This window comes from Nannizzia gypsea, genomic scaffold, assembly GCF_000150975.2.
Source record: "Nannizzia gypsea CBS 118893 supercont1.4 genomic scaffold, whole genome shotgun sequence".
NCBI lineage: Eukaryota > Fungi > Ascomycota > Eurotiomycetes > Onygenales > Arthrodermataceae > Nannizzia > Nannizzia gypsea.
The window spans coordinates 1440846-1453202 of record NW_003345198.1 but is presented as its reverse complement, the minus strand read 5'-3'; the positions used below and the strand labels follow the sequence as shown (position 1 = coordinate 1453202).

The 12357-nt window shown below is 50.3% G+C and overlaps 7 protein-coding genes across 7 annotated transcripts; 3 read left to right on the top strand and 4 right to left on the bottom strand.

Annotated features, from left to right (window-relative positions):
- Positions 1 to 1188: 1188 nt before the first annotated feature.
- On the bottom strand, positions 1189 to 2638 carry MGYG_05217 (hypothetical protein; the record flags this gene model as incomplete). Its single annotated transcript, XM_003172577.1, has 2 exons — positions 1189 to 2341; positions 2412 to 2638. 2 exons carry the CDS (start codon positions 2636 to 2638, stop codon positions 1189 to 1191), a joined length of 1380 nt encoding a protein of 459 aa, XP_003172625.1.
- Positions 2639 to 3109: 471 nt separating this feature from the next.
- Positions 3110 to 3666, top strand: MGYG_05216 (hypothetical protein; the record flags this gene model as incomplete). The annotated part of the gene is made up of 2 exons (XM_003172576.1): positions 3110 to 3196; positions 3346 to 3666. The coding sequence occupies 2 exons, from the start codon at positions 3110 to 3112 to the stop codon at positions 3664 to 3666; spliced, it is 408 nt and encodes a 135-aa protein (XP_003172624.1).
- A 510-nt stretch (positions 3667 to 4176) lies between these two features.
- On the bottom strand, positions 4177 to 5031 carry MGYG_05215 (hypothetical protein; the record flags this gene model as incomplete). The annotated part of the gene is made up of 3 exons (XM_003172575.1): positions 4177 to 4401; positions 4520 to 4702; positions 4885 to 5031. The coding sequence occupies 3 exons, from the start codon at positions 5029 to 5031 to the stop codon at positions 4177 to 4179; spliced, it is 555 nt and encodes a 184-aa protein (XP_003172623.1).
- A 1480-nt stretch (positions 5032 to 6511) lies between these two features.
- MGYG_05214 (hypothetical protein) lies at positions 6512 to 7416 on the top strand (the record flags this gene model as incomplete). Its single annotated transcript, XM_003172574.1, has 4 exons — positions 6512 to 6587; positions 6671 to 6690; positions 6818 to 6905; positions 6968 to 7416. The coding sequence occupies 4 exons, from the start codon at positions 6512 to 6514 to the stop codon at positions 7414 to 7416; spliced, it is 633 nt and encodes a 210-aa protein (XP_003172622.1).
- Positions 7417 to 7930: 514 nt separating this feature from the next.
- MGYG_05213 (hypothetical protein) lies at positions 7931 to 9282 on the bottom strand (the record flags this gene model as incomplete). Its single annotated transcript, XM_003172573.1, has 2 exons — positions 7931 to 8630; positions 8711 to 9282. The coding sequence occupies 2 exons, from the start codon at positions 9280 to 9282 to the stop codon at positions 7931 to 7933; spliced, it is 1272 nt and encodes a 423-aa protein (XP_003172621.1).
- Positions 9283 to 9901: 619 nt separating this feature from the next.
- On the bottom strand, positions 9902 to 10429 carry MGYG_05212 (hypothetical protein; the record flags this gene model as incomplete). Its single annotated transcript, XM_003172572.1, has 3 exons — positions 9902 to 10042; positions 10102 to 10247; positions 10321 to 10429. The coding sequence occupies 3 exons, from the start codon at positions 10427 to 10429 to the stop codon at positions 9902 to 9904; spliced, it is 396 nt and encodes a 131-aa protein (XP_003172620.1).
- A 710-nt stretch (positions 10430 to 11139) lies between these two features.
- MGYG_05211 (amino-acid transporter Arg-13) lies at positions 11140 to 12229 on the top strand (the record flags this gene model as incomplete). Its single annotated transcript, XM_003172571.1, has 2 exons — positions 11140 to 11271; positions 11339 to 12229. The coding sequence occupies 2 exons, from the start codon at positions 11140 to 11142 to the stop codon at positions 12227 to 12229; spliced, it is 1023 nt and encodes a 340-aa protein (XP_003172619.1).
- Between the last annotated feature and the right edge of the window lie 128 nt (positions 12230 to 12357).

Below are 12357 nucleotides of genomic sequence, written 5' to 3'. Positions count from 1 at the left end.
CAGTGCGGTTATAGTCGCCGGCCGGCCTGCAGGAGGAAGACGAGATCGATCGCGCTGCTGCAGGGGGCTCTGGGGTCGAGGGAGGTATTGAAGGGGCGCGGAGTTAGTTAACTGAGCCAAGTGCTGGAATCAACAGCCACGGCGTCGAGGGGGAGCCTGGAGGGCGCACAGCAGGGTCCTCGAGGTCGCAGGCGCTGCTGTGGAGTCTCAATGGCAGCGTCCAGAGCATTAATACTGGTGGTGATATTACGATCAAGAGTTGACAAGTTGCATCGCGACTTTCTGCTTCTTTTCTTCTTTGCGCCGAAACCCAGCGTTTCTTTTCTTCTTCTGCGCTTTTACCCCCTAGACAGTCACATGATGCTTGCAGGGCCGGGGGAGGAAGTTGGATACAAGCCTACGAAGCAGTTGACGGGCTATTAAAAGGTAGTTGATACGTTTATTCGGACAGGAAAGGAGGCAATAGACATGGAAGATGTCCAGGAGGTGGTGGTTGTACCAGTGTTATGTGGTGTTTGCGATTAGAGGCAGGAGAATAGGGGGTTGACAGGCTACAGATCTATACGAGGGCCACAACTACACCTGGAAGGATAGTAAATAAAAGGAGAACAAGAAGTAACAGTAATTAGTTGTATTCGAGATTTAAAGCTCCATGAACAAAAGAGACAAGCAAGCGATAGTTAATTAAGCAGAGTCTGCGGTCATGCGTCAATCGTAACTTCATAGATCTATTTCCAAAACACTTTTTTTATGTGTATCTGTATCCTTACTCCGATATTGTGGTAATAACGGGGCTTATGGTGAAAACGAACCAGTTGTCCATCGCTGGACGGATGGATATTTGACTTCGGTATGAGAGTCGGTGGTAGAGAAGCTGTTGATGAACAGCCGGGAACCTTCTGTCTGTCTCGTGGATTGGCGGGATGAGTCCTACTTGGAGATAGTCAAGTAGCCCGGCCTCCGTCGATAATGATAATGTAAAAACGTGTGGATGTTTAAATGTATCAATAGACAGGCTGTATATGTTAACGGGGTTTGATGCCTCGGCTTGATGAAGACATGGCCGGGATGCGATCAACCAGCTCGGTGGAGATGATGCCGAAGCTGGGCAGCAACCCGGCCCCCCTTGGAACGGTATGGAACCATAGAGATGGACCGTACGCATGTCCTGGAATATAGGTCGGCTAGTCAGCCGCGCCAGCCGACATTCCATATAACATGAGCGATATCTCTGGCCGTGTTGACGGTGTCGATAACCCGATCGATCACGCCACGACCCGAGTTTGTGTCTTCAGCCTCCTCGGGCCACTCGTAGTCTTCATCAGAGCTGTTGTCGCCATACCCAAATGGCATGAAGACACCAGAGGAGGAGAAGTATTTCCCTTGCTCGCTGATGCTAGCCTTGGCCTTCGAGTTACCGAACCATTGGCCTGCCAGGGACGGGAGAGATGTAGATGTAGGGATAGTAGTGGATGAAGAAGATGAAGATGAAGTTTGGTGTCTGGGTGCTGTCTGCTGGGCATTCCAATCGGTATCCCAGCCGGTATTCCAGTCCTCGTCCACTCCATACTCTTCGTCCAAGAAGAAGTCTCCGTGAGAGCAAGTTCTAGCAGCAACATGGTGGTTTGGTGGACGGAGAGTTTCAGCTGAAGACGAGCGAGACAAGGTAGGTCGTACGGGTCGCGGGGTCTCCTGCTTCTGCTCTGGGGTATCAGGCCGGTACTTGAGAGTGGTGGAGGGCAAGTGTGCGATAATCCTGCTATCGCTGCTGAAGCTGCTGCGTGGTGTGCTGCTATGTGAGCTGAGTGATGGCCTCTCCGGGTAGTGTCTTGCCATCACGACGCCGTCGTCCGAGGTTTCGTCTTCTTCTACCACAGAGCCATCCGGGGCCTGGCTGTAGTAGCCGTAATACTCTCCATCAAACGGCTCGTCGTCGTCCTCGACGGCAACGCACTGTGCAACCTCGTTGCTGAAGCTGATGTGTCGTTTGTCCGGCAGATCCCCCTTGTTCTCCTGGAAGAAGAGGCCCGACATGGAGCTGTCGGAGGGCAGGCCAAGCGCCATCTCGACGGGGTAGTCTGCGAGGTAGCGGCCATCCGCCCCGTCCTGGGCCTTGATCAGGGCGTTGGCCAGACGCAGAAACGTGTGGCTGGAGTGAGTCCGTTGCAGTATCGATTGAGAAATGGTCCGCTTCTTGAGGATCGGCTTTTTATCGATAAGCGATGAGTTTGACGTCGCTGGAGACGAGGGAGCCGGCGACGCAGTGCTCGACCGGTCGTCCGCCTCGTCGCCCAGCACCTGCAGCGGCCCGTACAGCCAAGTGACGTCGATGTCCTTTTGCCTGTCAAGTAGTCAGTCCAGTGTTCATTTATATATATGTATACATATATCATCTTTGAGGTTTGACTGACCAGTTCAGAGCCTCAGCAGGGAACCACCCAAGGCCGAACCGTATCCTTGCCCAGGAACGCCATGCAGCGTTCTCCAGTCTGTGTCCACTCTCGTAGTCTTCCTTTCTGGCCGCGATGTATCTCCATGAGCTCCAGACGTCTTCCTCGCGCCACGGATGCGACAGGTAGTCGACATGTCTCGACGGCTCTCGCTCCACGAAGCTGTCGTCCGCCGCTCTGTACGCCATATCTGCAGTCCGTAGTTATTCCCCGCGCTGTCCGACAGTCAAGATATCTATTCCAGGAGAGAGAAGACGAGCAGCGTAGTGTCGATACTCAGTCCGCCACTAGCATCGCTTGTGTCTGCTCGCAAAGGGGAGGGGAGTGCTGGAGTCGGGCGTAGCGGTGGGAAGTAAATATATGAACTGGAAGAGCCCGGCAACCAGGAGGAGCAGCTTTCAGTATTATTCACTGCACACTCAATTGACGACCGTCGCTGACACGTCTCGAGCCCTCGGCGCCCTCGCTGCTCATGCTATGTATGTCTCTGGCGGCTTCTTTTCTCTGGCGGGCGGGAGGCGTGTTGATATTATTATACCACAGGCCGGCCTCTGCTAGTAGCAACTAATATAAGTAGCCAAATCGCAACACTCGCACACTCGCGCACACACACACAATCAACCTTTCGCATCCATGCAAAAAGGAGGCAAAAAGCAAACATGCAAGTTTTGCAAAAAAGAAGCACAGGAGGAAGAAGAAAAGACGAGACAGAGGCCAGAAAGGCAGACAAAAGGTACGACGAGAGAGTAAGTCTAGAACAACCTTGGGCTCGCTGTCGGTTGCATGGATGAGGCTGCTTCCTTGCTCTGTATCGCACAGCGCAGTTGTCTCTCCCTCTCTCTTCTATATTTCTGTCTCTCAGCGGGCGTTGACTGACCCTTGACTCGCTCTGCAGGTGAAAATCGCCCTGGGCCAGAGTCGCAGACCCAGACAACCGCGGGAGGAAGATATCAGGCAGGAGTCAAGAGGCGAAAAAGCAGCAGAGTCTTCCTGGTTCCACTGGCCTCCGTATTCCGTACCTTATCTGGGGCCCTTTTTCGTCTATTGGATTTTTTCACTACTGACTGCTCACTACTGCTATACTTACTGGCGCCGTCTGGATACTAGACTCGAAACCTTCCCTGCCGCTTATCGCGGAGCCTACAAGTACAATTTAACTAGAGGATTCAGGCAGATCAAGGAAGCCTGCTGGGAGTGCCTTGACTTTGATAACTAGTGACATACACGGGTAGTTAAAGGGGGGAAAAGAAGAAGAGACAGACATCCAGATCCACATCCACCAGGCAAAGAGGGACAAGACATGCCTGGGAAAAGCCTTACAAAAAAGCCCAGGTGAGATAGCCGGTTGTTCGCCACGATGAAAGCCAGATGGCCGGCCCGTGTAGATGCACACACACACAAACATACAAACACAAACACACATACACACATATACACACAGCTGGGTATATACTATCTCTGTGCGTATATCCAGGACCTCGGCCCCGCCCCGCGGTTTGCAAAATTAGTTGTCGCAGCTTGAGTCAGATACCGACATCATCGAAAGGCAAAAGGGCAAATTATGATGCTGGTAGCGAGATGAGAAGTCGATGACCAAGCCCTTACTCCACGTGTGGGAGTCGCCCATGGTCGGGTGAAGTCATGGTATACCTATCGCGGGCCATGTTAGGGTACAAACATAACATACATATCCCTCCTCCCAAGGGCGATGATGTAGTTATGTATATCAAGCTTCGAGGGAAGTTGGAAGCTCCGTATTTGCTTTTCCCTCCCAGTGCGGTGGTGCGACTGTTATCGGCGGCGCAAGCCGTGTGCTGTGCACTGCAGCTTGTTCGACCGGAGACCTCCTGTGCTGCCAGCGAACAACAACAATAACAACATTAACAAGAGCAACCATAACAAGATCAAGGTCAACCAAGAGAGACACGGGAAGTCTGCAGCCAGACTGTGTCTGTTTTGTCTTTGATGGCTCCAGTTAACCGATGGCGTGGCATGGACCTCTTTCTCCGTCTTGTCTTCCAGGGTTTGGTTCTTGGTCTTGGGTTCGGATGTTGGAATCGAGATCTTACATCGGAGCACAATGCTCCTTTTTTAGCACAACCTTGAGGGGATCCAGTCTTGTTCCCACTCTCTCTCCTGCTCTGCTCTCCGCTGCTCCCCTCATCGTGCAGCGACTTCCCGCTTCTCCCGAAATACTCCGCCAGCGGGTTACGGGGCCCTGGCCTATCTTTAAGGCAGCGATGGAGGCTTCCCTACGAACTGCGGGGATTTATGATCGTTTAGTTATTTGGTTGCAGGCCAATTGGCGGTGGTCGTATATTTGAGCTTGACCAGGCGAGAGACCCAGGTTACAACACGGCCTCTGATTCTCCCTTGACGATCGGCCTGTTTAAACGTCGAGCTTTGGGTGATGTACCACAGGGTACATAGTTACTTCACTAGCCAACGATATTCCGCCCTTGTTCATGTCAAAGATCGCATCCTTGTACGACAAGAGGCTGGACGAGGGGTTGGTGGGAGGAAGGAGGAGGGGCCCGAAGACGCACTTATCGCTTGCTTGCCCGTATGCAATGTCCATCATCTCCTTCATTCAGCTTCCCCCATCCCACTTTCGACGGCATAAAACGAGGAAATATGCCGCGGAAATCAGCGTTCTGGGCCGCACACCACTGCAGCGTTTCTGATACGAATGTAGCCTGGACGCATGTAATGTTGGTGGATGGGAGGATGGATGGATGGATTGATGGCTTGTCCTATCTCCCTTGATGTCGATGAGCTGTTTTCTTTATCTCCGGTCCAGTTGATAAGCCATGCTGCCCAGCGGCTGGTGTTGAGGGATCATCCGACTGAGCCAGCGCAATACATACATGCATTTAACAGAGAAAACCATGCTTCTTAACGGCCATGCATATCCCATTCAGCTCGGTTGTGTGGGTTGTCCAGGTAAATGAAAGAAACTCACCCCTCCCTGCCAGCTTTTATGCTATGCAATTTAAGTGATCTAGAGCTGCTATTCGTGTATGCAGCAATTCAATTGCACAACTGAATCAAAATCCAGCCAAAAGACTGGCCGCCCTGACATGCTAAACATGCCGTCACATATAGACAGGGGGCCCTATAGAAGCAGCGGGCTCTGCAGAAAATCAGGTTGGGACCCTGGATGAAGAACCCCCTTCCAGGAATCTTAAAAGGTCTATTTGCAGTGTTGATGATGGTCGAGTAGTTCAAGGCAAGTGTATAAGTATACTTCCTAGACACTCGAGAGCTAGACGTCGCTTAACTGCTTCTCCGGACAATGGTGCAGCGACCAAGTTCGGTATCTAAATATGAAGGACTAGAACTCCAGCCTTGATAGCCCTAGAAAATATCACCGGTCATCGTTCTAGGGCAGGTCGAGACTAGAAATGGCAAGATTTCATCCATGCAGTCAAGCATCACGCGCAGTTATATTCATGACGTTGTCTCTGCCGTCTTCTCCGTCAACTTGTATCTTCCGTATCACCCGTATACAATATACGATTTCGGCTAGTCAGCCAAGTTGAGCATCCATATTGCAATTGAGCCAGGCAGTTCAAACACCGTATTGTCTGACCTGTTTTCCTTGACTTGCTATCAGAATAGAGACGTTCGATGACGCTCGCGAGGTTATCACCCGGGATTGCCTGTCCAAATAGGCTTGGTGAAACGCCGCTTATCAGGTGTCCATGGTGCGCTACTGCAACTCTGTGCCAGCATCACCCCGTCAACCTCCGAGGACAGCCAGAAGATCTCCCATCTCCCGCTCTCTTTCACTGGCTTCTTCCAATGACTTTTCTGTCTTTGAATGTCCGCAATGTTTATGTTTTTCTCTTGCTTCATCTTTGCAAACGTTGTCGCTTTTTCCTTTTGTGGGGCTGAAGCAGCGCGGAAAAGGAGTATATTTAATCCGTAGGCGTTAGTCATTGTATTACATAATCTCAATCCTCCCCCTCGAGCCAAAGTAGAAGCAAAAGAAGCAGAAGAAAACATTTACATTTGCCGTCTTGTTTCTATAGATCACAGCAAATACACAAAGAGATATCATGGCTGATACTGAAAATGGAGATGCCGGCTCTGCGCCTGCTGAGCCTCAAGCCCGCCACGTAGTATACTGTGGAGGTAAGCTTGGTTTTGAGCCGCGGTGTCTGCCCCTCCAAAGCTATAGTGGGATGAAGGCTAACATTGAATGTTCTTTTTTATAGTGTGCTCTCTTCCCCCAGAGGTACGGATTACTTCCCCGGAGGATAGTTTGATGCAGCCCATCTCTGAGAATAACTATACCTTTACCTCTTGATACCATTTGAAGCACCCAGGGGCTCGCGTGACTGACTCCAAGGCCATACAATTAGTACTGTGAATTCGGCGGCACAAAAAAAAAGTGCGAAGAATGGCTAGAAAAATCAAACCCAGAGCTCTACCAGAAGCTATATTCAGATGGTACCTTCACTGTCTTCCTTTTCCGAACATACCAGCGAAAGAAGTCTAACTCCTACGAACAGAAACAATCGCCGCAAACCTCTCCGCATTATCAGTTGAAGCCCGCGAACGAGCAGCCAAAGATGCCGCTAAAAAGGAAGCCAAAGCCGCCCAGGCAGAAACCCGTGAGCATGAGAAGAAAGCCGCCTCCAAGATCCTTATTAGGCGCGTGGAGCGGAATAAGCGGAAATTCGTCACTGTCATATCTGGTCTCGAGGCACATGGTTTAGACAACAAGAAGGTGGCTAAGGGGTTAGGCAAGAAGTTTGCTACCGGAAGCTCGGTGACGAAGGCGACTGGTGCTGCTGCCGCGACTGGGACAAGTGAAGAGATCACCGTACAAGGCGATGTCAGCGATGAGGTGATGGAGTGGTTACTGGAGAATTACAAGGATGTTCCAGAGGATAACTTTGAATTGGTGGAGGATAAGAAGAAGAAAACCGGAGCTGCGGCTGGGGCGCCTCCTGCTTGATGCTTGATGCTTGATGAGTTGAACGTGGCGAGTGCTTGGATTTTCCCGGTGATGATTATTCTGGGAACTTGCAGGCAGGCTTCTTGTTTTCTTTTTCTCTGTTTGTTTTTACGCGCTTGGAACATGCCTACGGGAGATGCATCTTTTGGTTTTATATTTTCGCGCTTATGCATATGAAAGGGTCACGACATGTTTTGGTTGAGGGCTTGCCGTGTGATAAATTATTGAAACAGAATTACATATATCTACGAATTGATATAGATTGAAATAAACAACACAACTCTGATTCCGGTAAACTCCACTCCGTATGGGGGGTATCATATGCAAATGTAAGATATACAGTAAAAACAACTCCGGATTAATTCAAAGATCCTCAGACTCCGACCTCATGTTTACTTCCTTGGATATTTCATGGTTCATTTAACCGCGTCGAGGTCCTATTACTACCTTCCTTGGAAACATTGGTAGAACCACAGTAGCGATTAATGGTAGGGTATCACATGCAATGACAAGCTCACAGCTCGTCGATTATCCGCTGCAATGGCTCCTCCAAGGCGTCCAGTTCGATAGGAGTTTTGAAGGCAGGTCTCGCACGTCCAGTAGTTGGGGTGCCGGTTGGAGTGCCAGTTGCAGTGTCAATTGCAGTACCCGTCGTGGTAGCTTGCTTTGCATGGTCAAACGCCGCCACGCAGCATTCCGGGGACTCTCCATGCAGGGTAATGTTAGCCTTAGAGCCGAAGATAGAGTAGTCAGGATACACTCTACTCATGACTTTCGTTCCTACCCAAGCAACAAGCAAGAAAACAATGGCAGCACCCATCATCCTCAAGCGCCTATTGATCTTCTCCTGCCACTCGTCTTCTTCACGGTCCCAGGCGTAAATTCTGTCCCGCGTAACTTCGAGTCTTTTGTCGAGTTTCTTAGCTTTCTCCTGAGTAGCCTTCAAACGATCCTCGAGCAATGCAATGCTCTTCAACTGGCGCTGGAATCTATCAAATTTCTGTACCTGTCTTTCGGCATTGCGCACCATTCCGACGGTACGGTATTGGAACTCTTTATGTTGCGACATAGCGGTGTTACTGAGCCGTTGGAGATTAGAGATAGTACCGCGGATTATACCGGCGTCGGTGAGTAGGTTGTTGCACGTATCCTCGAGGCGTTTGGAGAATGAACCCGAGTGCTCGTTAATTTCGTTAAAAGCATCCCTATTCGCACTGCACTCGTATATTAGTATGATATACTCCCCTCGTATCACAGCCAGTTTAGGTAAGGAACAGAAAGATAAAAAACGTACGCCTCAGCCCTGAGTCTCTTCATATGTAGGTCATCAAGACGAACCTGAGTGACCACCTCCCTCGTCCTGGTGAACGGGAAACGGCTCGCCAGCTCCTCCCTGGTCTCCTTGGCCTCTTTGGCCTGGCGAGTCTTATCGTCAAGCTCCTGTTTCTCCCGCGCCTTTGCCTTCTCCTCCGCCTCGGCCACCGCCGCGCGAGCTTTCTTCTTGCCCAGCTGGAAGGGCATCTCCGCAACCTGCTCTATGGGAAAGCTCGAGCTCCTCGTGTGTCTCTCGTCGCGCTCATGCCGTGATTTGTGGTGTCTGTGGTGTCGACGGCCGCGTTTCTCGACGTCGGAGCTCCTGTCCTCGGATGGCGAGAAGAGCAACGGATCCGGTATGCTTGCGTGGTGCGGGATGTAGAGGTTGTTATGGAGCGAGGGATAGGCCTTGCCAGGCACGAGGAGAGGCGAGGGCTGCGGTGGTGGGGAAGCTGTGTGCATCTCGCTGCTGTCATCGGGGCCGCCTGCTGCTGGGTGCTGTGCGGCAGGCAGCGCCAAAGGGGGTATCCTGAGGTTTTCCTGCTGCTCCATCTTCTCTTTGTTTTCCTCCTAGCCCACTGTCTCAATATATTCTGGCCTAAGCACAGCTTACAGCTCGCTATTCTTATGCGCTCCACAGATAGTTCACTAAGGGGAACAGCAAGGTGTCTGGGGTTGGTGGTTTTTAAATAGTTTTATTGACAAGGGTTTGTTTTTCTAGCTGGAGCTGAGGCTGGCTACGTCATCCCTTAGGGACCCTGCAGCAGATATAAACAAAACGGCTTGCCACATACTGTTTATATTGCTTTATACAGACTACCAGGATGCCATTTTTCTATATTAATAGCTTGGTTGACTTACAATGTGTTACGTATAAGGCTGAATCTCTAGCATGGAAGTACTGTGAGATGTTTCACTACTGCTAATCCGTGTGGAGCAGGTCTCAATGCCTCATAGGATAAGAAAAGAAGACCAGCCGAAATGTGCCATTGGGCTAGAATATTTAGCCTAGTTGATTCATCTGTAGTTTCTAGCCAGTATTCAACAGCTAGTTGTGTTTGTATATCCTCATATCTGTGCAAAACATCCAAAATCGACTTTTAAACCGCATTATGGTAACTCCAAACTCCCGCGCATGCTGAAAAATCCGTCAAAAAGAAGCCCGTGTAGTCTAAGAATTGAGCAGTTTATTCCTCTTCTCGCGCTTCCTCATCCGCTCGACTCGCTTGCGGTGCATCTTCTCAGCCAGCTTTTCATATCTTTCCTTCTCTTCCTTAGCTGCTCGTCGGTCCTTGATAGCTTGTATGCGAGCCTAAAGAAATGGTCTTAGTACCGGACATTCTCTATTGGCTTCTTAGGTTATAAACCGACCTTTCTTGTAGCCTCCTTCTCGTCCTTCATCTCTTGCTCCTTCTCTTTCACCACGGACATGGCTTTCCGCTCGGCCAGCCGCTTTGCGTACGATGTCTGTCCGGCCGTCGGTCTAAACGCTGTCTTGGGCGCATGCCAATTTTTACCTGGACCAATCCAAATAGACATCAGTAAGAGTCCCATAATCATGAGAATGGTAGATAGGAGGATGATAACTACCATTTTTCCGCATCCCTTTTGGCTTTGACGATCCCGAGGCAGTATCTGTAGTGACAGCAGGTGACTTCTCCGAGGCCACCTCAACGGGGTCTTGTGTAGCTTCTGACATCTTTCCTATCGTCTAACTTCCCGTCTTTTCTCGTGTTCTTCTCCTCTTCTTCTGCTTCTTCTTGCTTCCTTGTCTTCGTCTTTTTATTTCTCTTTTTCTTTTTTTTGGAGGAGGGAAAAAAGTGTCCAAAAGAGGACTAGTGCCGGATCTTATCTTTTGATCAGATAACCGTGTTTAGGTTACTCCGAGGCCGAAGAGCCCCATAATACGATGACTAAGCATTGGCTTTTCGTAGAGAAAAAAAAAAAGAAATTAAAAAAAAGGTCAATGGAAACGAGAGAAATCGACAATTTTCAAGAAGAAGAAAAGAGGAAGAGAAGAAAAGAAGAGGAAGAGGGAGAAAAGCCACAGACGAGATGGATCTACGTTGATAGTACTCATTAGTTCTCCGCAAATTCAAAGGCCTGACTGTCGACAGAATCGCCGTGGTGGCTATTTTTAACCTCAACGACTTAAGCTCTACCCTGTACTCCGTACGGAGGACGAACCTCCTCGCATTATCTTAAATTCTTATTTCTCGACGCCAGCCAGCGAGTCCGTTCCGCCGCCGTGCAGAGGCTTCTCAGTTATCGTGTAGGCACCTGCTACATTTATAATAGAAGAATGGTTCTCTTCACTGCCCGCAGCTGCGCTATAATGACCCTCCGATAGCGGCCTATCGCTTCTGACTCCCGTTCTCAGCTTCTGAATCACAACCACAAGCCACCACCATGGACGGAGACACTCTGCCGGCGGTGAAACAGAAACCCACTATTCACACGATGAACGTCGAATTGTCTGATCTTCCCGTGAGAGCACAGCATCATGGCATCGATGCGGCAAAGGACATTGTTTTCGGCTCCGTGAGTAATGACTCCGTTGTGTGCGTCTCTGTGTGTGTGTGCTCAGCTAACCCGTTCATGCGTATAGATCGCTGGAATGGTTGGAAAATACATCGAGTACCCATTCGATACCGTTAAAGTGCGCCTACAGTCTCAACCAGACGGCCTTCCCCTCCGCTATACCGGCCCCATCGACTGTTTCCGTCAGTCCCTGCAGGAAGAAGGCATACGGGGGCTCTACCGTGGTATCAGTGCGCCCCTCCTCGGTGCAGCAATCGAAAATAGCTCTCTCTTCTTCAGTTACCGTCTCACACAGCACATAGCCCGAGACTATGTATATGGTGGGCTGGAGAAGCTCCCCTATACTGCCCTGCTAGCCTGTGGTGCTGCATCCGGCGCATTCACCTCCATCCTCCTCACCCCCGTCGAGCTTGTCAAGTGCAAGATGCAGGTTCCCACCGGCCAGCAACAGGGGGAGGCACTACGCCCTCTAGCCATAGTTTCTGCCGTGTTTCGAACACACGGCATTCTCGGCCTTTGGCGTGGGCAGCTCGGCACCCTCATTCGTGAAACGGGCGGCTCTGCATCCTGGTTTGGCGGCTATGAAGCTGTAACCGCCTTGTTTCGACATTATAGCCCTGCTGTTCCACCACTGGGGAAGGTGGGGGTGACAGAGGACCTGCCACCTTTACCGATATACCAGCAAATGATTGCCGGAGCCACGGCAGGCGTTCTTTATAATTTTATTTTCTTCCCGGCAGACACTATCAAATCACGCATTCAGACAGAGGACATCGCTGCACACTCGGCCAAAAGCGGTGCTAAGATGCCCTCTTTCTGGTCTGTTGGCAAGACGGTTTGGAGACAGCATGGTCTCGCTGGCCTGTATCGTGGATGTGGTATCACCGTTGCTCGATCAGCACCCAGCTCCGCTTTTATCTTTTCCATATACGAAGGATTAAAGGCTCACTTCCAGTAGCCCGGGATCTTATCATTTCTCTACTATTTTTCTCTTTCTTACCTGCCATTTTATACCTTGACGTCTCGGTATTTTTATATTCACGTACTTGCATTGGATGGCTGGTAGATACAGGTGCACGGTGTTTT